The following is a 27,296-nucleotide window of genomic DNA, read 5'->3' as shown; positions in this document are numbered from 1 at the left end:
GCCTTCAGAAAGTCTTTTCTAAGTATCAGAGCTCCTCTCACATGCAACTGCATGTCATGCCTCTCAAAAACAAGTGCGCAACACCGGCGCGAAAATGAGGCTCTGTCTATGATTTGGGAAAGCCCCTAAAGAATAAGGTGTCTAAAACAGTGCCTGCCGATATTATTATATCAAAATACCCAGAATAAATGATTCCTCAAGGCTAAATATGTGTTAATAATGAATCGATTTAGCCCAGAAAAAGTCTACAGTCTTAATAAGCCCTTGTGAAGCCCTTATTTACGATCTTAATAAACATGGCTTACCGGATCCCATAGGGAAAATGACAGCTTCCAGCATTACATCGTCTTGTTAGAATGTGTCATACCTCAAGCAGCAAGAGACTGCTCACCGTTCCCCCAACTGAAGTTAATTGCTCTCAACAGTCCTGTGTGGAACAGCCATGGATTTTAGTGACGGTTGCTAAAATCATTTTCCTCATACAAACAGAAATCTTCATCTCTTTTCTGTTTCTGAGTAAATAGTACATACCAGCACTATTTCAAAATAACAAACTCTTGATTGAATAATAAAAACTACAGTTAAACACTAAAAAACTCTAAGCCATCTCCGTGGAGATGTTGCCTGTACAACGGCAAAGAGAATGACTGGGGTAGGCGGAGCCTAGGAGGGATCATGTGACCAGCTTTGCTGGGCTCTTTGCCATTTCCTGTTGGGGAAGAGAATATCCCACAAGTAAGGATGACGCCGTGGACCGGACACACCTATGTTGGAGAAATGAAGCATTTTCAGCCCCCGCGAGCCTAACAGCCCACAGGGAAAAAAGTCAAATTTTAAGGTAAGAAAAAAATTGATTTATTCATATGCATTATCCCAAATATGAAACTGACTGTCTGAAATAAGGAACGTTGAACATCCTGAGTCAAGGCAAATAAATGTTTGAATACATATATTTAGAACTTTATATAAAAGTGCCCAACCATAGCTTAGAGTGTCACAGAAAATAAGACTTACTTACCCCAGGACACTCATCTACATGTAGTAGAAAGCCAAACCAGTACTGAAACGAGAATCAGTAGAGGTAATGGTATATATAAGAGTATATCGTCGATCTGAAAAGGGAGGTAAGAGATGAATCTCTACGACCGATAACAGAGAACCTATGAAATAGACCCCGTAGAAGGAGATCATTGAATTCAAATAGGCAATACTCTCCTCACATCCCTCTGACATTCACTGCACGCTGAGAGGAAAACCGGGCTCCAACCTGCTGCGGAGCGCATATCAACGTAGAATCTAGCACAAACTTACTTCACCACCTCCATAGGAGGCAAAGTTTGTAAAAACTGATTTGTGGGTGTGGTGAGGGGTGTATTTATAGGCATTTTGAGGTTTGGGAAACTTTGCCCCTCCTGGTAGGAATGTATATCCCATACGTCACTATCTCATGGACTCTTGCTAATTACATGAAAGAAAACAAATGATGCATCTCAGTTCACACATTGTGGCACCTACAGACAGGAGCACACAAAAGCCATGCCACTTCCAGGGAGGAGCAGATACACACATTCAGAGACAAGAGTACACACAGGTAAATGCACTGAAGAAAAACATACAAAGTGCTGACATGTTGGCACAGATGGAAGCTCACATACTGACCGTCAGATGAAGGTGAGTGTGAAAAGTTTGTGAACACTCAAAGACTGGTGTTGTCATATACATAACAAGTTGGTATAGTTGCATGCATCATTATGCGACACTCACAGACAAGAGTATTTGCGCACACAAACACAATGATAAGCAAGGTGAAGCTGAACAAGCACACTTCTGTTATGACTAGCACAGCAGCACACACACACAATAAGATTCTAACACAGCGGCACACACCAACAAGCCCACAGTTATGTGCACATGTAAACATATGTTACTGTAACTAAGTAACCTGAAACATATTTGTTCAGCTTACTCTTACAATGTACATTTTGAAAGCATTCATGACAAACTCACCCCATCAGGTCTTGTTATCCTGGAAACTGACACACTCTGGAAATATGATGAAGACCTTGGGGGTGAAGGTCTAAGAATGGTGTCCAAACCTTGTGATGAAACTTCAGAGTCAAGGTCTAGAAACCAAGATAAACAAAATGATAGAGATATAAACAGCTACATTACAACTTGGTATAAAATACAAGGTCCAGATTGGAAACTGTACAGCAGCAGAGGATGGTTATGTCAGACAGGGGGTGGACAAAGCAGCAAGAAACTAACTAGTGGTTAGTAGGTAAAGACTGCCCAGAAACAGACTGCAAGGGAAGTGTCTTGCGTAATGTCTTAGGTCAGTGATGGCAAACCTTGACACTCCAGATGTTTCAAAACTACATTTCCCATGATGCTCGACTGGACATCAGAGAGACTAAGTATCATGGTAAATGTAGTTCTGAAACATCTGGAGCGCCATCACTGTCTTGGGCTAATGTAACTTAATATTTTTTTAAAAAAACAAAACACATTTATCCTACCTTTGTCTTGTTTTATATCTTCTTGAAAGATTTTTCCTGGATCATCTTCCTACGATAAACAAATAAACATAGTATTATGATGATACACTGGGGTAGAACATTTTAAGATTGTCTTTAATTCTCTAATTAAAAAATAGGCATATACTCAGCTTTACAGGAAAAATCCAGATATTAAAGATTATATCCCATGACCTTTTTTATTTAGCAACGAAAAATCTAGCAACTGTTAGATACCGGTTGATCCTATTAAAGACCATTTGGACAGATAAGCATTTCTGGATCTCTGTGCTAGGGGCACAATCTCCAATATATATATTTTATCCTTGGTTTAATACAAACGTCATTATTTAACTTCAAAACAATGAATATATATATATATAAAAAATAAAATGAATTATATATATATATATATATATATATTTTTTTTTAAAACAGACTGAAAGTGGACTAAACATTTATAGCCTTGTAATTTAGGCTTATATGAATGGACATACTGAAATATTCCCATAAGAACATTTCTACTAATACACTATATTGGATGTGACTACACCAAGAACGTATACAGTTGCTTACTGTTACCTCATATCATTGAGGGCAGTCAATGTTAGTGTGCAATCCATCAGCTTACATGTGTACTTAAAGAAACAGTATGGGTTTTTATTAAAACAATTCTGCACTATTATTTTGTTTCTGCTTGTGTCCTTTTATCGTTCACCTGAGAGCCCCAATAACAGCCATAGACCTTGAAACGAGTACTTACTCCAAGAGGAACCAAATAATCCCAGACGTGAAAGGATTTTTCTACCTCATACAAGGCACTTACCTCATACTGATTAGGGTAATAATTTGCAAGAGGAAACTTCACCAGGTGACACAATCAGTTTAGAATATACAGAACACTAATATTAATCTATGTGCTAAACATCCCACCCGTCCTCCAATATTCACACTTTGGGAGTAATAATGGAAAAGATTACCCCATCATTTGTTCCGGGCTCCTGCTGCACTGACTCTCTTTTGTCCTTAAAGGACCAGTCAACATAGTAGATTTGCATAATCAACAAATGCAAGATAACAAGACAATGCAATAGCACTTAGTCTGAACTTCAAATGAGTAGTAGATTTTTTTTCTGACAATTTTAAAAGTTATGTCTTTTTCCACTCCCCCTGTACCATGTGACAGCCATCAGCCAATCACAAATGCATACACGTACCATGTGACAGCAATCAGCCATTCACAAATGCATACACGCTTATTCCTGCACATGCTCAGTAGCTGGTGACTCAAAAAGTTTAAATATAAAAAGACTGTGCACATTTTGTTAATGGAAGTAAATTGTAAAGTTGTTTAAAATTGCATGCTTTATCTGAATAATGAAAGGTTAATTTTGATTGAGTGTCCCTTTAATCCTTATATATATTATCTATCTCTTTGTACTTTCCCAGCCCCTCCTAGAATCCCACAGAGCTGGCATACTGCCTCTAGCTTTGGTGTGGTTTCACTGCTTTGTGTTTGCCTGGTACATGTTCACTGAGACACACAAATATAAGAAGGGTGGGAGAGGAATGGGGCTCTCTGACAAGACAGCAATTATATTAATGCTCTAACAGCTAAGCTAGTCAAATTTTATTTCAAGCTATATGCTAGTATCTATTTACCATATCTCTGTATGCTGGGAATCTAGCGTATATATAGTAGCAAACTACGGTATTTTTTTAGTACTTCAATAGCTGCACTTTAGACTCATAAGGAGATTAACATGTTGCTATGTTTATTATAATATTGATACATTTGCAATCAGATATTTAGCGATTTGCTACAATTGCAACCGTGATTATTTCACTAGCTACATAGTATCATATTGCTGTATCTCCAAGACTTTATTATAAGTGCAGCTTTGCAGTTTAGATATATGTGACTATATTTATGTCCACTTGATATTGATCTAAACCCATCAGGGTCTCTATAACAGTGATTTTTAACCTTTTTTTTGCCGTGGCACACTTTTTTACATTAAAAAATCCTGTGGCACACCACCATCCCAAAATTTTTTTTAAAAATCACACATTGTAGCCCAATACAGAATATATATATACACATACACACAAACACACACATACTGTATGTATTGTGCTGTTATGCCATGCCTCCTACAAACTACCCCTGCACTGGGAGTAAAAAACAGGCAAAGTTTAAAAAATATGTCACACTGTTGTCAGTCTGCCGTGCCACACCTGAAGATCTCTCACGGCACACTAGTGTGCCACGGCACACTGGTTGAAAAACACTGCTCTATACCATTTAGCAGCAATTCTACAATACAAGCTATTATAAACCAAACCGAATTGCAGCATGCATTACTTGCTTATTGGTCCTGTAATGTTTAGATTTATCAGGGCCAGTACCCGTGTTTTCCTTAGTAGCCTATATATTTGTCTCACACTGTACCATTTCATATATACTGTGTTCCTGATATTGATGGATCTATTATTTTCTGTTTACTTAACATCTCACCCTGACCAGACCAGAATCTAACTTTCCAATTGGCCTTTCCAATTGTCTTTGATTAGCAATCAACTAAATTTAGTGGACTCGGCTGACTGCCCTGCCTGCATATATTTCACACTAGTTTTGGCTGTGCATTGCACTGGGATGTGCATTGCTATAACATCACATGTTCACATTTTCAAAGTGAACATTTTATAAGTGAGGCATTAACATTAGAATAATACAAGAATTGAACAAGGATTGGGCAATGGGCAAGACACAAGGTAAGTACTTCTGTAATATTATGTTTCATATACCTTTTTGTTTTCTTATGCAATTGCTACTGTAATTCTGTGTTTTATGTGTTTAACTGGTTCCCAATTTTGTAAAAATGCTCAATATATTCATATTCCTTTTTGCTACCTCTTGTCTCTATAGCAAATTACTCCTCCCTCTCCACCTGCACTGTTCATTAGCCCATCTCTCTTAAACTCACCTTACTTTTGCATTCATGAACTTTACCGATTCCTAAACACTCTCTCTCCCCCCTGCAGCTCGTCTCAAAAGCAGTCTCACTACTGCAAATCTGTATCTCATGTCACTTTCCCTCTTGCTTTTACTTACTGCTGGTGACATCTCCCCTAATCCTGGTCCCCAACCACTGCCAAGCCGTGCACATCAATGTGTACCATCCCATAGGCTCAGAAAACAAAACTCTGCAAACCTTACTCACATTCCTCTTGCATCAAAAGCCACTATCCCTTTCACTTACGCACTCTGGAACTCTCGCTCTGTTTGCAACAAGTTCACTTCTATACATGACCTCTTCATCTCCCGCTCCCTCAACCTTCTGGCCCTAACAGAAACCTGGCTCTCTCCCCTAGACACAGCATCCACTGCTGCTCTGTCACATGGGGGTCTCCACTTCAGCCACACTCCTAGGTCTGATATTTAGACAAGAAGGACCAGCACTCACTTAATCCTTAATTTATCCAGTGATACGAGTTGGTGCACACCAGGGGGACTCCCTAACCAAAGTCCAGTGACAAGTATAATAAAACAACACACTGGTTGCACTCAAAAAATGGCAACAGTGTCTTTATTACAGAGCAACGTTTCGGCACTCCTGCTCCTGCCCCTTTATCAAGCTCCTAGGTCTGGTAATAAACAAGGAGGTGGTGTAGTTATTTTTACTTTCCTCTTGTTGCACTTTTCAACAAATACATCTCATCTCTTCTCTAACATTTCCCTCAATTGAAACCCACATGACTTGCTTATTCTCCTCTCTTTCTGTACGTGTTGCAGTCATATACCGACCCCCTGGCTCCTCATCTCTATTTCTAGATCACTTGGCTACCTTATTTCCTTTCCTCAGACACCACTGCCCTCATTCTTGGAGACTTCAACATCCCCCTTGACAATCCCACTGCCTCATCTGCAAAACAACTTCTGCAATTCACTTCCTCTTTCGGTCTGTCACAATGGACTGATTCTCCCACTCACAAAGACGGTCACTCTCTTGACCTGATCTTTAGCTATCGATGCACTCTCTCAAACTTCACAAACTCCCCCTTTCCTCTTTCTGACCACCATCTCCTTACTTGCAACATATCATCCCTTCCTACAACTCTCCCTCCTACTCCTCACACCAAACTTGACAGAAGCATTATGTCTTTAGATCAGCAATAGCTTGCAAATTCCATCAAACCGCTCCTCTCATCCTTTTCTTGCCCTGAACAATCTATCTGCCACTATAATTCCACCCTTATATCCGTCCTTGACAATCTCGCCCCTCTTACCATTGCTCGGAAATCACACACTCATCCTCAGCCCTGGCATACTCCTCTGAACGGCACTGGAGAAAATCTTGGAGTTCAGCTGATTTTCTTCATTACAAATTCATCTTGAACTCCTACTATTCTGCCCTTAATCTCCATAAGCAACACTACTTCTCTACTCTTAAATCTAATCTTTCTTCAAACCCAAAACGTCTGTTCTCCACTTTCAACACTCTCCTCCAACCTCCCCTACCTCCTAATACAACTTCTCTGTAAGCTCAAGACTTTGCCAGCCACTTCAATAACAAAATTGACTCCATCAGAAATGAAATCAGCTCTCAACATAATTCCATTCTCTCCCTCCCTCAAATCCTCTCACTCAACCACAACCCACATAACCTGAAACTTAGCTCATTCTCCCCTGTTACTGGGGAAGAAGTTAAGGCACTAATACTGCGCGCTCACCTCACTACCTGTCCCCTTGACCCTATCTACTCACAGCTACTCCCCTCCCTCTCTGCTACCCTTACCCCTATACTAACACACATTTTCAACCTCTCCCTCAGCACCGGTTTATTTCCCTCATTGCTGAAACATGCACTGGTCACACCTATCCTCAAAAAAACCTTCCCTTGATCCAACCTCCCCATCCAACTACTGCCCTATTTCCCTTCTCCCTCTTACCTCAAAGCTTCTTGAAAAACTAGTATATGCACACCTATCCCATTTCCTTACGTTAAACTCCCTTCTTGACCCACTGCAATCTGGATTTCGTCCCCATCACTCCACAGAGACAGCTATTGTTAAGGTTACCAACGACCTACTTACAGCAAAATCAAAAGGCCACTTCTCTCTGCTTATCCTCCTTGATCTGTCCGCAACCTTTGACACTGTTGACCACCCTCTTTTGTTCCAAACCCTCCAATCCTTAAGCATGTGTGACACAGCCCTTTCGTGGCTCTCTTTCTACCTGTCAAATTGTACCTTTAGTGTAGCCTTCTCTGGGGCCTCCTCTGCCCCGTCACCACTTTCTGTCGGAGTACCGCAAGGCTCTCTTCTCAATCTACACGTCAACACTAGGTTCCCTAATAAAGTCCCACGGTTTCCAATTTCATTTGTATGCGGACAACACCCAAATTTACTTCTCTGCACCAGACCTATCTCCTTCCTTGCTAACCCGTGTCACTAACTGTCTTTCTCACATCTCTTCCTGGATGTCCTCTCACTACCTCAAGCTAAATCTCTCCAAAACTGAACTCCTCATTTTCCCCCCCTTCAAAAATCTCCACACCCAATCTCTCTATAACTGTTGACAACTCCATCATTACCCCTCCCCACATGCCCGATGTCTCGGGGTCACATTTGACTCAGATCTTTTTTTCACTCCTCACATTCAGTGCTTGGCTAAAGCCTGCTGCTTCCACCTTAAAAATATCTCTAAAATTAGACACTTCCTTACACAAGACACAACTAAGATTTTAATCCACTCTCACATTCTTTCACGTCTTGATTACTGCAACTCTGTCCTCTCTGGTCTCCCCACCTGCTGCCTAGCTCCTTTACAATCCATAATGAATGCCTCTGTCTGACTCATCTTCCTTACATGTCGCTCTTCATCTGCTGCTCCTCTCTGCCAATCCCTTCCCTGGCTTCCTCTTGCCTCTAGGATCAAACACAAAATTCTCACTCTGACATACAAAGCCCTCAACTGCACTGCTCCCACCTATATCTCAGACCTTGTCTACAGATACTCTCCCTCCCGTCCTCTTCACTCTGCTCATGACCTCCTACTCTCCTCCTCGCATTCCCGTTTACAGGACTTCTCCAGAAGCCTAGCCCCACAAGACTCTCCCCTAGTTTTGAAAGCTTCATGTGCTCCCTAAAGACTCTACTGTTCAGGGATGCATACAACCTATGCTAACCTTACTTTATACCAGTTCCACTCCTCCATTGCTATCCCCTGTACCCCCTTAGCATGTAAGCCTAAGAGTCCAGTTGTTAGTAGATCACATTCTTAAGAGCTGACTACAACAGTGCAACTCTTGGCAGGGCCCTCTACCCATTTGATCCCTATAATTGTTTTGTTGTATTCCCCCTTTGTTTATAGCACTGCGGAATCTGTTGGCGCTCTACAAATAACCGATAATAATAATATTCTCTTAGCATTAGCTATTTTTCTACATATCTACCTCACCAATATTACTAGGTCTGCGGTTTCACTTGTTATATTATCTCAAGTCTAACGGTCTCAGACTGTTGTTTTTAACTTATTTCCCCCATTTTTAATCAAATGAATAAAGATGTGATGTTTTAATGCAAGTTTGTGAAATAAAGTTACACCAAACACTAAATATACACTATACTACTTTTGTACTATGGAATAAGATAGTTATATAAGTGTATTCTTTTGCAATGGGTGGACTCTCTACCACTAATTGTTTTTGTAAATATTCTATTTTAATACAGAGCACTTCACAGCTATATATTGAAATCAAAATTATATATATTAGCGTACAACTATTCCACTAGGTGGTGCCATTGGTTTTGTCTGTTTATATTTAGGGTAAAACTTATAGGAACAATGTATATAACTTTTTGGGAACAGTCAAAAAAATTTCAATATGGACAGCTTTAGCCAAATTCATACACTCTCCACTACAGTACTGACACATGGAAACTGGGCATGTTCTAAAATAAATTAAACACCCTCCATTTTTTTTAAACATTAGGTGTGCTATTTTTGGATGATATTTTAAAATTTATTTTTGCATAAAACCCAAAACATCTTCTGGCCAGCATGGCTATAGACTTAATTGTGATTTAAATATATATTATCCCAATGTCCAAGAGTTTGTCTGTTTCTGCTTTTCTCATTCTATGTCCACATTTGTAGATATTAGCATATTTGTAATTGATCATGTTTATCTACAGTGATGTACATATGTAAGAAGGATGGAGAGAAATGTATGAAAAGAAGGGAGATGGGAAAGAGAGTAACAGGTGAAGGGGTGGAGACACTGCCTTTGTCTAACAAACTATTACTGGATCATTGCAAATTTAATTATTCTATTACTGTTTTTTTATATTACTCCTTTATTTGAGGGACAGTTATTTTTCTATGTATATCTTTGATCCAAATGACCTGGTAACATGACATATCTGGCACAAAAAAAAGTGAAGTATGAACTGGTTGAAGGAGGAAATATAATCCTCAGGAATTTAATTATGTCATTGGGTCATCAATAAATTTTTATTTTAGTTGTGTCACATACAGAAATTATATGCCCCAATTCACTGAGTTATTTTTGTGATGGGGAAGCGACTAGGGAAACAGAAGCCCAACCAAAAAGTGGTAGACCACAGAAAGTCACAAAGCAGGGCTGCTGAGTGCTGAAGTGTGTAAATAGTAAAACAAAAAAGGTATCATCTGTTGCATCACTGACTAAAGAGTCCTAAACTACCTCTAGAAGCAACATCAGCAAAAAAAAAAAAAAAAAGAATAAAAATTTATCAGGTAAGCATAAATTATTTCTTTTTTTTTACACAATGAGCCAAGGGATCATCTTAATTACTAATGGGATATTCACCTCCTGGTCAGCAGGAGGCGGCAAAGAGCACCACAGCAAAGCTGTTAAATAGCTCTTCCCTTCCCTCCCACTCCAGTCATTCGACCGAAGTTAAGGATAGAAAGGAAAAAGTGAAAAAGGGGGTAGTGTACAAGCGCTAAGGTAATCCCCAAGCTGTATCCAAACAGAGATCCTAACCAACCTCCAAAAAATATGCACAAATAGTGAGAAGTGAATACAGCGCCAACAAGAGGCCAAGGGATAAATATACTCACAGAGAGATAAAAGAAGATTATTTAATGAACCATGTTAAAAAGCATCAGTTAAAAAATGTAAAAAACACATATAGATAAAATTACAAAAACAGGAATATCTTGCAGGAGCGGCTAAAGCTGATAATTACAATAAAAACAGAGATAATCACAGGTGATCAGTGTGAGTGGTACATCAGATTAAGAGTGTAAACTAGTGAAACAGACAACAACAAATACGTCTGAACTAAAAACAACAAAGAGGAAGAGAATCAGAGGCAAACGTGGAGGGGGCAAAACGAAGAAGAAAATAAAGGCACTGCACGGAAATGATAAAGAAGAACTGGGGCCATATATTAAGGATCTCCAACAGATGGCTACATCCTCTAAGTCAGATATAGGAACAGGTATCTCTGACAACAGAAGGAACATAAATTCTGGCGATGGCATTTTTAACCTTAGCAGGCATGACATTAAAAAAGAAGAGAGAGTTCTGAAATACGGCCTCTCATTTGCTCCTACTAGAAGCCTGGATAAATTCCAAACATTTACTAATACAAAGGAATTTATAAGGAAATTAACCTTAAAAAGATACTTTCTCAAATCTCCTTTGGAATCCATGGCACCAAAAAGCTACACTACAGCTGATGCTGGGAACAACTATATACATACAGGATTGAAACCGAAATCAAGTTTCTACCCTACTTATGCAAAGGGAAATGCCATCGATGCATTTGAGATCATGGTTACTAAAGACATCAGAGATATCAAACCAAAGAAATTGAAGAGGATAAGACAAAACCTGTCCAGGCAACACATAGAGACTATCAGAAGTCTTGAGGAAAATAACCACCTGACGATAAAAGCAGCCGATAAAGGAGGGGGAATCGTCATCCTGGACAGAGATAAATATATGGCAGAAAACCAACGCCTATTAAAGGACACAACAACATATTTGAAGCTGAAACAGAATCCTGTTACAGGTTTCCAAGAAGAACTCAGAGAACTGTTAACAAAAGCTAGAACAATGGGTATATTAGACAAAAAAGAGCACAAATATTTGGATATTGACTATCCTATAACACCTATACTGTATCACTTACCCAAGATACATAAAACTCTAACGAACCCTCCGGGTCGTCCTATTATCTCTGGAATTGGCTCTCTCACAAGCAACTTATCGGAGTATGTGGACCAACATCTACAGAAGTACGCAAGGACCCTCCCGTCATATCTAAGAGACTCAACACAAGTCTTAAATATCTTAGACAACACACCATGGGAAGAAGGTTATATCCTCGCAACCTGCGACGTAGCAGCATTATACACCAGCATACCTCACAAAGAAGGACTTGAGGCAATCAAATGGTATCTGGACAAAGATCCACTGATGTTAGAAGATCAGGCCAAATTCATATTGGATAGCATCCAGTACATTCTTACACACAACTATTTTAACAATGAGGGGATGTACTACCAACAAATTTGCGGGACAGCCATGGGGACCAGGTTCGCGCCCAGCTATGCTAATTTGTACATGGGAAAATGGGAGAGCATCTTCTGGGATTCATGCCCAGCGAGCGCGGACCTGGTCCTATACCGCAAATATATTGATGATGTCCTAATAGTCTGGAAGGGCTCAACAGAAGATCTCTTGTATACAATTGAGGTCATGAATCAAAATCATCAGAATTTGAAGTTCACCTACAACTGGAACTTTAAGGAAATCGTTTTCTTGGATCTAAAAATACTTGCCTTTATTGTTTTTATTGTTTCCTTTGTCCCACTGACATAAAATGTGTTAGTTTTTTGTAAATCTCACTGTTTGTGATTATATAGCCTTTATGCATTGTTATAACGTTTGGGGGCCAATAGTGCCTTGACACTTATCCCCTTGAGCGACACATTGGTGGGCATTGTTCTGACACTTTCATCCCCAGGGCTCTCTAAGGATTTAATATACTAGATGGGAGGCGTAACTGACAGCCGCATATATTAGCATTGTACAGCATGCTAATGTTGCTAGCGGCTTGTTTATGTAATATCGCCGGACCGGAAGTGACGTCAACGGTTACGTCACTTCCGGGTAGCTCCAATATTGGGCTCGAAACCGGTAAGCCAAAATAAACATACCGGTAATTGAGAAAGAAACAACTGGATAAATCTAAGGCCATATACATGCCTTTTGAATGACTTATATATTTAGATATGTATAAAATTAATCCGGTAAGATTTATATACTTCCGGTTTGCCATATGGGGGATTTTTTTTTTTTTTTTTGATGTTACCTAGGAAGTGAAGTTACACTTTATGGGGAAATCTTTTAGATGCTACACAGGAAGTGGAGGGACTTCCGGTTTGCCATATGGGGGAATTTTTTAGATGTTACATAGGAAGTGATGTTACATTTTATGGGGGAATCTTTTAGATGTTACACAGGAAGTGGAGGGATTTGGCGCCCAAACAATACAATTAATCAATTAAACTAACATATAGGCTACTTCTAAACTGTATATAAGGCTAGCTGCCATTACCAATATTTTAGTCTTGAGAAAGGCCCTTTTTTGAGGGCAGAAACGCGTTGACATATTGGTAAGCATTATTTTAATCTTTACTTCATTCTCATATTGGATACACTATGTTGTGAATTTCTTTTTTTCAGGGACACTTTTTAGGATACCATAGGAGCAGCTGACAGGTGCTAGGATCCAATCATCTACTTCAGCTACCACACTCAGGAATTTGGATCTGTTAAAGTAACTAATATTGAAGGAACCAATTTCCTCACTTTCACCTTGTTTTTCATCACCCATTTTTTTTTCTTTTTTTTTTGTTTTGATTGACTTATTTTTGTTCTTCACTAACATTTGTTGATCAACTTTTTGGAACACTTTTTTGGAATATATTTTTATGTTATTGCATATTGTGTATTTTATTTAATTATATATTTACCTCACTGGATTAGTAGCTAGCATTTGTTATATCCATTTGCACTCACTTACTATTTGACCCTCTTTTTGCACTGCAGTGCATTTTTCTATTTTTTTGACACACTATTTTTTGAACATTATATATACCCTTAATTACATTTATGAGCATACACTTGTATGTTTCTTTTTCTCTGACACAGAAATTTATACACTGGACTTGTCCAGCTATCACTAGTTTCCATATTCCATTACTATGATGGCGTTGTAATCTAATATATTTATGCGACCATAATCAGGTACATATCCCTCCTACTTCTCGCTAAATATGAGATACCATGTCCTGGTTTTATCTATAGCTTTATATACGTATAACTGATTATGTATATCAGATAGATGGACAACTAAGTCCAAATTGTTTCCATTGGGACTTTGTATTTTTTATCTTTTATCTATCTATGCTCAATTTTTGGAGCAAACGATATATATATATATATATATATATATATATATAAAAATACATTCTAGGACTTTTTTAATAACTAAGCAGTTTGCCCTCTGCAAATAGTTCATCACAGGTCAATTTCTTCCTCCTCTCACTATGATTCTGATCTATTTTAAAATAAAAAAAAAACAAAAAAAAAAAAACAAAAAAAAACTATTTCTTATAAATATGCGAGATCTTACCATCTGTGCATGGCTCAATGACATTGAAGGATCCATAAAAGTACATACAACTCCTCTTCTCTTTATGAAATGTCAAACATATCTCAAACTATTTTAACAATATGTTAACACATATTATAATATTTAAGATCACTTAATCCACTACTAGTGTATCTTAAATATACTTTGACAATATGTTAACACATATTATAATAATTGAGATCACTCAATCCATCTACTAGTGTAATAATGGATATATAAAATATGGCTATAGAAAGAAAATATTATCTGACTCCCTTTGGACTTAAGAGAAATAGATAGCAAAACCGTTCTCTCATTTCCAAAAATACTTGCCTTTATTGTTTTTATTGTTTCCTTTGTCCCACTGACATAAAATATGTGTTAGTTTTTTGTAAATCTCACTGTTTGTGATTATATAGCCTTTATGTATTGTTATAACGTTTGGGGGCCAATAGTGCCTTGACACTTATCCCCTTGAGCGACACATTGGTGGGCATTGTTCTGACACTTTCATCCCCAGGGCTCTCTAAGGATTTAATATACTAGATGGGAGGCGTAACTGACAGCCGCATATATTAGCATTGTACAGCATGTTAATGTTGCTAGCGGCTTGTTTATGTAATATCGCCGGATCGGAAGTGACATCAACGGTTACGTCACTTCCGGGTAGCTCCAATATTGGGCTCGAAACCGGTAAGCCAAAATAAACATACCGGTAATTGAGAAAGAAACAACTGGATAAATCTAAGGCCATATACATGCCTTTTGAATTACTTATATATTTAGATATGTATAAAATTAATCCGGTAAGATTTATATACTTCCGGTTTGCCATATGGGGGATTTTTTTATTTTTATTTTTTATTATTTTTTTTTATTTATTTTTTTGATGTTACATAGGAAGTGAAGTTACACTTTATGGGGGAATCTTTTAGATGTTACACAGGAAGTGGAGGGACTTCCGGTTTGCCATATGGGGGAATTTTTTAGATGTTACATAGGAAGTGATGTTACATTTTATGGGGGAATCTTTTAGATGTTATACAGGAAGTGGAGGGATTTGGCGCCCAAACAATACAATTAATCAATTAAACTAACATATAGGCTACTTCTAAACTGTATATAAGGCTAGCTGCCATTACCAATATTTTAGTCTTGAGAAAGGCCCTTTTTTGAGGGCAGAAACGCGTTGACATATTGGTAAGCATTATTTTAATCTTTACTTCATTCTCATATTGGATACACTATGTTGTGAATTTCTTTTTTTCAGGGACACTTTTTAGGATACCATAGGAGCAGCTGACAGGTGCTAGGATCCAATCAGCTACTTCAGCTACCACACTCAGAAATTTGGATCTGTTAAAGTAACTAATATTGAAGGAACCAATTTCCTCACTTTCACCTTGTTTTTCATCACCCATTTTTTTTCTTCTTTTTTTTGGTTTTGATTGACTTATTTTTGTTCTTCACTAACATTTGTTGATCAACTTTTTGGAACACTTTTTTGGAATATATTTTTTATGTTATTGCATATTGTGTATTTTATTTAATTATATCTTTACCTCACTGGATTAGTAGCTAGCATTTGTTATATCCATTTGCACTCACTTACTATTTGACCCTCTTTTTGCACTGCAGTGCATTTTTCTATTTTTTTGACACACTATTTTCTGAACATTATTGTTTGTACTATTGTTTATTAATTTCTTGCTTGATGCACTTGTTATAGTTGTACTTAGGCTTATTCTGTTTCACTAGTTTACACTCTTAATCTGGTGTACCACTCACACTGATCACCTGTGATTATCTCTGTTTTTATTGTAATTATCAGCTTTAGCCACTCCTGCAAGATATTCCTGTTTTTGTAATTTTATCTATATGTGTTTTTTACATTTTTTAACTGATGCTTTTTAACATGGTTCATTAAATAATCTTCTTTTATCTCTCTGTGAGTATATTTATCCCTTGGCCTCTTGTTGGCGCTGTATTCACTTCTCACTATTTGTGATAGAAAGGAAAAACCAAGGTGCAGAGGTGTCTGAAGTTTACAATAACCAACAACCTGTCTTACAAGAACAGGGCTCGTGTCAAAAAATAAATAAATTTATCAGGTAAGCATAAATTTTCTTTTCTTTTTTATGACACGATGAGTCCACGGATCATCTTAATTACTAAAGGGATTCAATACCCAAGCTAGAGTACACAGATGATACGGGAGGGACAAGACAGGGAACCTAAACGGAAGGCACCACTGCTTGAAGAACCTTTCTCCCAAAAGCGGCCTCACCTGAGGCAAAAGTGTCAAATTCGTAAAACTTTGGAAAAGTGTGAAGAGAGGACTAGTTTCCACGTGCCCTTGTGGAATGAGCTGTAACCCTCTCGGGAGGCTGCTGTCCAGCAGTCTCATATACCAAACGTATGATACTCTTCAGCCAAAAAGAAAGAAGTAGCCGTAGCTTTCTGTCCCTTACGTTTCTTAAGAAAATCACAAACAAAAAAAGACGACTGACGAAAGTCCTTAGTCGCCTGCAGGTAAAACTTAAAAGCATGGACCACGTTAAAAATTGTGCAGAAGTCGTTCTTTTTTGAGAAGGATTAGGACACAAAGAATAAACAACAATCTCCTGATTAATGTTCTGATCAGAAACAACCTTAGGAAGAAATCCTAATTTAGTACGTAAAACTACCATATCTGAATGGAAAATAAGGTAAGGAAACTCGTACTGCAATACTGAGAGCTCTGACACTCTACGAGCGGAAGAAATAGCAACAAGAAATAAAACTTTCCAAGATAATAACTTAATATTTAAGGAATGCATAGGCTCAAACGGAGCCCCTTGAAGAACTTTGAGAACTAAATTAAGACTACATGGAGAAGTAACTGGTTTGAACACAGGCCTGATCCTGACCAAGGCCTGACAAAAAGATTATACATCTGGGACATCCGCCAGACTTTGTGTAACCAAATAGATAAGGCCGAGATTTGACCCTTTAGGGAACTCGTCGATAAACCCTTCTCCAAACCCTCTTGGAGAAAAGACAAAATTCTAGGAATCCTAACTCTAAACCAAGAGTAGCCCTTGGATTCACACCAATAGCGATATTTACTCCATATCTTATAGTAATTCTTACTAGTTACAGGCTTACAAGCCTGAATCATGGTATCTATGACTGGGTCAGAAAAAACCACCGCTTGGACAAAATTAAGCGTTCAATCTCCAAGCAGTCAGCTTCAGAGAAAACAGAATTTATGTTTACCTGATAAATTACTTTCTCCAACGGTGTGTCCGGTCCACGGCGTCATCCTTACTTGTGGGATATTCTCCTCCCCAACAGGAAATGGCAAAGAGCCCAGCAAAGCTGGTCACATGATCCCTCCTAGGCTCCACCTTCCCCAGTCATTCGACCGACGTAAAGGAGGAATATTTGCATAGGAGAAACCATATGATACCGTGGTGACTGTAGTTAAAGAAAATAAATTATCAGACCTGATTAAAAAACCAGGGCGGGCCGTGGACCGGACACACCGTTGGAGAAAGTAATTTATCAGGTAAACATAAATTCTGTTTTCTCCAACATAGGTGTGTCCGGTCCACGGCGTCATCCTTACTTGTGGGAACCAATACCAAAGCTTTAGGACACGGATGAAGGGAGGGAGCAAATCAGGTCACCTAGATGGAAGGCACCACGGCTTGCAAAACCTTTCTCCCAAAAATAGCCTCAGAAGAAGCAAAAGTATCAAACTTGTAAAATTTAGTAAAAGTGTGCAGTGAAGACCAAGTCGCTGCCTTACATATCTGATCAACAGAAGCCTCGTTCTTGAAGGCCCATGTGGAAGCCACAGTCCTAGTGGAATGAGCTGTGATTCTGTCAGGAGGCTGCCGTCCGGCAGTCTTGTAAGCCAATCTGATGATGCTTTTAATCCAAAAGGAGAGAGAGGTAGAAGTTGCTTTTTGACCTCTCCTTTTACCAGAATAAACAACAAACAAGGAAGATGTTTGTCTAAAATCCTTTGTAGCATCTAAATAGAATTTTAGAGCACGAACAACATCCAAATTGTGCAACAAACGTTCCTTCTTTGAAACTGGATTCGGACACAAAGAAGGCACGACTATCTCCTGGTTAATGTTTTTGTTAGAAACAACTTTCGGAAGAAAACCAGGTTTAGTACGTAAAACCACCTTATCTGCATGGAACACCAGATAAGGAGGAGAACACTGCAGAGCAGATAATTCTGAAACTCTTCTAGCAGAAGAAATTGCAACCAAAAACAAAACTTTCCAAGATAATAACTTAATATCAACGGAATGTAAGGGTTCAAACGGAACCCCCTGAAGAACTGAAAGAACTAAATTGAGACTCCAAGGAGGAGTCAAAGGTTTGTAAACAGGCTTGATTCTAACCAGAGCCTGAACAAAGGCTTGAACATCTGGCACAGCTGCCAGCTTTTTGTGAAGTAACACAGACAAGGCAGAAATCTGTTCCTTCAAGGAACTTGCAGATAATCCTTTCTCCAAACCTTCTTGAAGAAAGGATAGAATCTTAGGAATTTTTACCTTGTCCCAAGGGAATCCTTTAGATTCACACCAACAGATATATTTTTTCCATATTTTGTGGTAAATTTTTCTAGTTACAGGCTTTCTGGCCTGAACAAGAGTATCAATGACAGAATCTGAGAATCCTCGCTTTGATAAGATCAAGCGTTCAATCTCCAAGCAGTCAGTTGGAGTGAGACCAGATTCGGATGTTCGAACGGACCTTGAACAAGAAGGTCTCGTCTCAAAGGTAGCTTCCATGGTGGAGCCGATGACATATTCACCAGGTCTGCATACCAAGTCCTGCGTGGCCACGCAGGAGCTATCAAGATCACCGATGCCCTCTCCTGATTGATCCTGGCTACCAGCCTGGGGATGAGAGGAAACGGCGGGAATACATAAGCTAGTTTGAAGGTCCAAGGTGCTACTAGTGCATCTACTAGAGTCGCCTTGGGATCCCTGGATCTGGACCCGTAGCAAGGAACCTTGAAGTTCTGACGAGAGGCCATCAGATCCATGTCTGGAATGCCCCACAGTTGAGTAATTTGGGCAAAGATTTCCGGATGGAGTGCCCACTCCCCCGGATGAAATGTCTGACGACTCAGAAAATCCGCTTCCCAATTTTCCACTCCTGGGATGTGGATTGCAGACAAATGGCAGGAGTGAGTCTCCGCCCATTGAATGATTTTGGTCACTTCTTCCATCGCCAGGGAACTCCTTGTTCCCCCCTGATGGTTGATGTACGCAACAGTTGTCATGTTGTCTGATTGAAACCGTATGAACTTGGCCTTTGCTAGCTGAGGCCAAGCCTTGAGAGCATTGAATATCGCTCTCAGTTCCAGAATATTTATCGGTAGAAGAGATTCTTCCCGAGACCAAAGACCCTGAGCTTTCAGGGGTCCCCAGACCGCGCCCCAGCCCACCAGACTGGCGTCGGTCGTGACAATGACCCACTCTGGTCTGCGGAAGCTCATCCCCTGTGACAGGTTGTCCAGGGACAGCCACCAACGGAGTGAATCTCTGGTCCTCTGATTTACTTGTATCGTCGGAGACAAGTCTGTATAGTCCCCATTCCACTGACTGAGCATGCACAGTTGTAATGGTCTTAGATGAATGCGCGCAAAAGGAACTATGTCCATTGCCGCTACCATCAAACCTATTACTTCCATGCACTGCGCTATGGAAGGAAGAGGAACAGAATGAAGCATTTGACAAGAGTTCAGAAGTTTTGTTTTTCTGGCCTCTGTCAGAAAAATCCTCATTTCTAAGGAGTCTATTATTGTTCCCAGGAAGGGAACCCTTGTTGACGGAGATAGAGAACTCTTTTCTACGTTCACTTTCCATCCGTGAAATCTGAGAAAGGCCAGGACAATGTCCGTGTGAGCCTTTGCTTGAGGAAGGGACGACGCTTGATCAGAATGTCGTCCAAGTAAGGTACTACTGCAATGCCCTTTGGTCTTAGCACCGCTAGAAGGGACCCTAGTACCTTTGTGAAAATCCTTGGAGCAGTGGCTAATCCGAACGGAAGTGCCACAAACTGGTAATGCTTGTCCAGGAATGCGAACCTTAGGAACCGATGATGTTCCTTGTGGATAGGAATATGTAGATACGCATCCTTTAAATCCACCGTGGTCATGAATTGACCTTCCTGGATGGAAGGAAGAATTGTTCGAATGGTTTCCATTTTGAACGATGGAACCTTGAGAAACTTGTTTAGGATCTTGAGATCTAAGATTGGTCTGAACGTTCCCTCTTTTTTGGGAACTACGAACAGATTGGAGTAGAACCCCATCCCTTGTTCTCCAAATGGAACAGGATGAATCACTCCCATTTTTAACAGGTCTTCTACACAATGCAAGAATGCCTGTTTTTTTATGTGGTCTGAAGACAATTGAGACCTGTGGAACCTCCCCCTTGGGGGAAGCCCCTTGAATTCCAGAAGATAACCTTGGGAGACTATTTCTAGCGCCCAAGGATCCAGAACATCTCTTGCCCAAGCCTGAGCGAAGAGAGAGAGTCTGCCCCCCACCAGATCCGGTCCCGGATCGGGGGCCAACATCTCATGCTGTCTTGGTAGCAGTGGCAGGTTTCTTGGCCTGCTTTCCTTTGTTCCAGCCTTGCATTGGTCTCCAGGCTGGTTTGGCTTGAGAAGTATTACCCTCCTGCTTAGAGGACGTAGCACTTGGGGCTGGTCCGTTTCTGCGAAAGGGACGAAAATTAGGTTTATTTTTGGCCTTGAAAGACCTATTCTGAGGAAGGGCGTGGCCCTTGCCCCCAGTGATATCAGAGATAATCTCAAGTCAGGGCCAAACAGCGTTTTCCCCTTGAAAGGAATGTTAAGCAATTTGTTCTTGGAAGACGCATCCGCTGACCAAGATTTTAACCAAAGCGCTCTGCGCGCCACAATAGCAAACCCAGAATTTTTCGCCGCTAACCTAGCCAATTGCAAAGTGGCGTCTAGGGTGAAAGAATTAGCCAATTTGAGAGCACGAATTCTGTCCATAATCTCCTCATAAGAAGAAGAATTATTAATGATCGCCTTTTCTAGCTCATCGAACCAGAAACACGCGGCTGTAGTGACAGGGACAATGCATGAAATTGGTTGTAGAAGGTAACCTTGCTGAACAAACATCTTTTTAAGCAAACCTTCTAATTTTTTATCCATAGGATCTTTGAAAGCACAACTATCTTCTATGGGTATAGTGGTGCGTTTGTTTAGAGTAGAAACCGCCCCCTCGACCTTGGGGACTGTCTGCCATAAGTCCTTTCTGGGGTCGACCATAGGAAACAATTTTTTAAATATGGGGGGAGGGACGAAAGGTATACCGGGCCTTTCCCATTCTTTATTTACAATGTCCGCCACCCGCTTGGGTATAGGAAAAGCTTCGGGGGGCCCCGGGACCTCTAGGAACTTGTCCATTTTACATAGTTTCTCTGGAATGACCAAATTCTCACAATCATCCAGAGTGGATAACACCTCCTTAAGCAGAGCGCGGAGATGTTCCAACTTACATTTAAATGTAATCACATCAGGTGCAGCTTGTTGAGAAATTTTCCCTGAATCTGAAATTTCTCCCTCAGACAAAACCTCCCTGGCCCCCTCAGACTGGTGTAGGGGCCCTTCAGAAACAATATCATCAGCGTCCTCATGCTCTTCAGTATTTTCTAAAACAGAGCAGTCGCGCTTTCGCTGATAAGTGGACATTTTGGCTAAAATGTTTTTGATAGAATTATCCATTACAGCCGTTAATTGTTGCATAGTAAGGAGTATTGGCGCGCTAGATGTACTAGGGGCCTCCTGTGTGGGCAAGACTGGTGTAGACGAAGGAGGGGATGATGCAGTACCATGCTTACTCCCCTCACTTGAGGAATCATCTTGGGCATCATTTTCTCTAAATTTTGTGTCACATAAATCACATCTATTTAAATGAGAAGGAACCTTGGCTTCCCCACATTCAGAACACAGTCTATCTGGTAGTTCAGACATGTTAAACAGGCATAAACTTGATAACAAAGTACAAAAAACGTTTTAAAATAAAACCGTTACTGTCACTTTAAATTTTAAACTGAACACACTTTATTACTGCAATTGCGAAAAAGTATGAAGGAATTGTTCAAAATTCACCAAAATTTCACCACAGTGTCTTAAAGCCTTAAAAGTATTGCACACCAAATTTGGAAGCTTTAACCCTTAAAATAACGGAACCGGAGCCGTTTTTATATTTAACCCCTTTACAGTCCCTGGTATCTGCTTTGCTGAGACCCAACCAAGCCCAAAGGGGAATACGATACCAAATGACGCCTTCAGAAAGTCTTTTCTATGTATCAGAGCTCCTCACACATGCATCTGCATGTCATGCTTCTCAAAAACAAGTGTGCAATACAGGCGCGAAAATGATTAGGGAAAGCCCCTAGAGAATAAGGTGTCCAATACAGTGCCTGCCGGTTATTTTACAAAATTCCCAAGATTAAAATAATTCCTCAAGGCTATGGAGTATAAAATATGTTTATATATAAATCGATTTAGCCCAGAAAATGTCTACAGTCTTAAAAAGCCCTTGTGAAGCCCTTTTTTTCTGTCTGTAATAAAAATGGCTTACCGGATCCCATAGGGAAAATGACAGCTTCCAGCATTACATCGTCTTGTTAGAATGTGTCATACCTCAAGCAGCAAAAGTCTGCTCACTGTTCCCCCAACTGAAGTTAATTCCTCTCAACAGTCCTGTGTGGAAACAGCCATCGATTTTAGTAACGGTTGCTAAAATCATTTTCCTCTTACAAACAGAAATCTTCATCTCTTTTCTGTTTCAGAGTAAATAGTACATACCAGCACTATTTTAAAATAACAAACTCTTGATTGAATAATAAAAACTACAGTTAAACACTAAAAAACTCTAAGCCATCTCCGTGGAGATGTTGCCTGTACAACGGCAAAGAGAATGACTGGGGAAGGCGGAGCCTAGGAGGGATCATGTGACCAGCTTTGCTGGGCTCTTTGCCATTTCCTGTTGGGGAGGAGAATATCCCACAAGTAAGGATGACGCCGTGGACCGGACACACCTATGTTGGAGAAACTAGATTTGGGTGAAGGAAGGGACCTTGAATTTGAATTACCAAATCCTGCGAGGCCAAGCCGGAGCAATGAGAATCACCGACGCCCTCTCCTGCTTGATTCGAGCAATGACCCGAGGAAGAAGCGCAAACGGAGGAAATAAGTATGCTAGCCTGAAGGTCCAAGGAACCGTCAGAGTATCTATCAGATCCGCCTTGGGGTCCCTGGACCTCGACCCGTTTCTCTGGAGCTTGGCATTCTGTCGAGATGCCATGAGATCTAATTCCGGCTGACTCCACTTGAGAATCAGGCTGGAGAACACTTCCGGATGGAGTTCCCACTCCCCCGGAAGAAAAGTCTGCCAGCTCAGAAAGTCCGCCTCCCAGTTGTCCACCCCTGGGATATGGATCACTGACAGAAAGCAACAATGGGCCTTCGCCCACTGAATTATCTTGGTTACCTTGTCCGACTGGAACCTGAAAAACTGGACCGAGGCTAACCGAGGCCATGTCAGAAGAGCACTGAAGATCGCTCTCAGTTCCAGGATGTTTATAGGAAGAGCAGACTCTGACTGAGTCCAAACTCCCTGAGTTCTTAGGGATCCCCAGACAGCTCCCCACCCGAGAAGGCTGGCGTCTGTTGTCATAATCACCCAAGACGGTCTGCAAAAGCAGGTTCCCTGGGAGAGATGATCCAGAGACAACCACCATTGAAGAGAGTCCCTTGTCTCCTACTCCAGAGTTATTCGAGGAGACAAGTCTGCATAATCTCCGCTCCGTTGCCTGAGCATGTTTAACTGCAGAGGTCTGAGGAGGAACTGAGCAAACGGGATGATGTCCATTGCCGCCACCAGCAGCCCCATTACCTCCAAGCACTGGGCCACTGACGGCCGAGGAGTGTTGAGTATTGATAATCTTTGATTTCCTGACCTCTGTCAGAAAAATCTCCATTGATATGGAATCTATTATGGTTCCCAAGAAAGATACCCCTGTACTTGGGACTAAGGAACTCTTTTTCCCTTCCACCCGAGAAACCGCAGGAAGGATAGTACTATATCCGTGAGGAATTTAGCTTGTTGTAAGGATGGCGATTGGACTAGAATGTTGTCCAGATAGGGCGCCACAGTCCATAATCCTGAAGCAGGAACCTATCCCTGGGGGGGAAAGACTTGAATTCTAATTTGTATCCCTGGAACACAATGTACAACACCCAGGGATAATGATCACAAAACCAAACCTGATTGAGAAGGAGAACCTGCCCCCTTACAGGTCGGGTGCACGCCCCTCATGTGTCAGCAGCAAGCTTCTAAGACTGATTTCCCCTATTCTAAGTCAGATAGGGTCTCCGTGCTTGGTAGGAGGAATAAAAGAATTTCCCTAGGAATCTGGAGAGAAACAAAATTATCTCTTATTTCCTCTTCCCTATACTACATTAAAGGAGCCTACTCACTTAAAGGCCCTTCTCCTATTCCTGCGAGAGGGGTGTCTGTCCATAGAAACAGACAATGCAACAAACCACTATGTCGCCGCACTGGGAACAGTAGTCACACCAACCGCAGGTTGACAATGTAGACCCTCTAACTATTAATCGTAGGGTCCTTCATTTGCATAGAGTCCTGAAGGAACTCTATCCTTTATGTTAAAAGACTCTAGACCAACATGGAGATTCTCATTTCCCCTGGGTATCTCCTTCCTTCTAAGAGTAGGAGAAACAAAGGGGAAAAACCCTATAGCCCTATCTGGTACAGGAATACTTCCACCATGAAGGGTACATCATAATATTAGAATAACCTACTGGCGTACCCCTTGAAGAACATTGAGAACTAATTTCAAACTCCATGGCGGAGCAACAGGTTTAAACAAAGGCTTGATTCTGACTAAAGCCTGACAAAAAGACTGAATGCCTGGGACATCCGCCAGACGTCTGTGTAGTAAAATTGACAAAGCAGAAATTTGTCCCTTTAAGGAACTAGCTGATAATCCCTTCTCCAATCCTTCTTGGGGAAAGGATAAAATCCTAGGAATCCTAACCCTACTCCATGAGTAGCCCTTGGATTCACACCAATAAAGATATTCACGCCATATCTTATGGTAAATTTTCCTAGTGACAGGCTTGCGAGCCTGAATCAAGGTATCAATGACCAGCTCCGAGAATCCACGCTTAGATAAAATCAAGCGTTCAATCTCCAGGCAGTCAGCTGCAGAGAATTTAGATTTGAATGTTGGAACGGACCCTGAATGAGAAGGTCCTGTCTCAGTGGCAGTTTCCACAGTGGCAGAGATAACATTTCCACTAGATCTGCATACCAAGTCCTGCGTGGCCACGCAGGCACTATCGGGATTACCGAAGCCCTCTCCTGTTTGATTCTGGCAATCAGACGAGGTAGGAGAGGAAAAGGAGGAAACACATAAGCCAGGTTGAACGACCAAGGTACTGCTAGAGCATCTATCAGTACTTCTTGCAGATCCTTTGATCTGGACCCGCAACAAGGGAACAAGGAAGTTTGGCATTCTGACGAGATGCCATCAGATCCAATTCCGATGTGCCCCATTGACGGATCAATGCCGTAAACACCTTCGGATGGAGCTCCCACTCCCCCGGGTGAAAAGTCTGACGACTTAGAAAGTCTGCTTCCCAGTTCTCTACTCCTGGGATATAGATTGCTGAGAGATGGCAAGAGTGAGTCTCTGCCCATCGAATTATCTTGGAAACTTCTGTCATCGCTAGAGAACTCTTTGTTTCCCCTTGATGATTGATATATGCTACAGTCGTGATATTGTCCGACTGGAATCTTATGAATTTAGCCAAAGCCAACTGAGGCCACGCTTGAAGTGCGTTGAATATTGCTCTCAGTTCCAGAATATTTATTGGTAGTAGGGACTCCTCCTGAGTCCAAACACCCTGAGCCTTCAGGGAATTCCAGACTGCACCCCAGCCCAAGAGGCTGGCGTCCGTCGTCACTATGACCCATGCTGGCCTGCGGAAGCACATTCCCTGGGACAGATGATCCTGTGACAATCACCAAAGAAGAGAGTCTCTGGTCTCTAGATCCAGATTTATCCGAGGAGATAAATCCGCATAAACCCCATTCCACTGTCTGAGCATGCACAGCTGCAGTGGTCTGAGATGTAAGCGAGCAAACGGAACAATGTCCATTGCCGCTACCATTAACCCAATGACCTCCATACAGTGCGCCACTGATTGCCGAGAAATGGAATGAAGTGCTCGGCAAGTAGTTAGGATCTTTGACTTTCTGACCTCCGTCAGAAAATTTTTCATGTCTACCGAGTCTATCAGAGTTCCTAGGAATGGAACTCTTGTCAGTGGAACTAGTGAACTCTTTTGTCTGTTCACCTTCCACCCGTTCTTAGAAAAGCCAACACGATGTCCGTGTGAGATTTGGCTAGATGGTAAGTTGATGCCTGAATCAAAATATCGTCCAGATAGGGCGCCACTGCTATGCCCCGCAGCCTTAGAACCGCCAGAAGGGACCCTAGCACCTTTGTGAAGATTCTGGGAGCTGTGGCCAACCCGAAAGGGAGGGCCACAAACTGGTAGTGTTTGTCCAGGAAGGTGAACCTGAGAAACTGGTGATGATCTTTGTGGATAGGAATGTGAAGATACGCATCCTTCAAATCCACGGTGGTCATATATTGACCCTCCTGGATCATTGGTAAAATTGTTCGTATGGTCTCCATCTTGAACGATGTTTAGGCATTTGAGATCTAAAATCGGTCTGAAAGTTCCCTCTTTTTTGGGAACCACTAACAGATTTGAGTAAAACCCCTGCCCCTGTTCTAGTTTTGGAACTGGGCAGATTACACTCATGGTATATAGGTCTTCTACACAGCGTAAGAACGCCTCTCTTTTTGTCTGGTCTACAGACAAACATGAAAGATGAAATCTCCATCTTGGGAGAAAATCCTTGAATTCTAGTCGATACCCCTGGGTCACGATTTCTAATGCCCAGGGATCCTGAATGTCCCTTGCCCA

General features: G+C 40.9%; 1 protein-coding gene across 1 annotated transcript in view; it reads right to left on the bottom strand.

Moving 5' to 3' along the window:
* HAX1 (HCLS1 associated protein X-1) overlaps positions 1-27,296 on the bottom strand; it is a 169,136-nt gene that overhangs the window by 60,558 nt on the left and 81,282 nt on the right. Inside the window, exons 4-5 of the mRNA XM_053704459.1 lie at positions 2,520-2,568; positions 2,008-2,123 (exon numbers count right to left, since the gene is read on the bottom strand). Coding sequence (XP_053560434.1) covers positions 2,008-2,123; positions 2,520-2,568 — 165 coding nt within the window. The remainder of the gene's footprint in view (positions 1-2,007; positions 2,124-2,519; positions 2,569-27,296) is intronic.

Source organism: Bombina bombina, chromosome 1, assembly GCF_027579735.1.
Source record: "Bombina bombina isolate aBomBom1 chromosome 1, aBomBom1.pri, whole genome shotgun sequence".
Classification (NCBI taxonomy): domain Eukaryota; kingdom Metazoa; phylum Chordata; class Amphibia; order Anura; family Bombinatoridae; genus Bombina; species Bombina bombina.
Note: the sequence above shows the minus strand (reverse complement) of the source record. Positions and strands in the feature narration are given on the sequence as shown.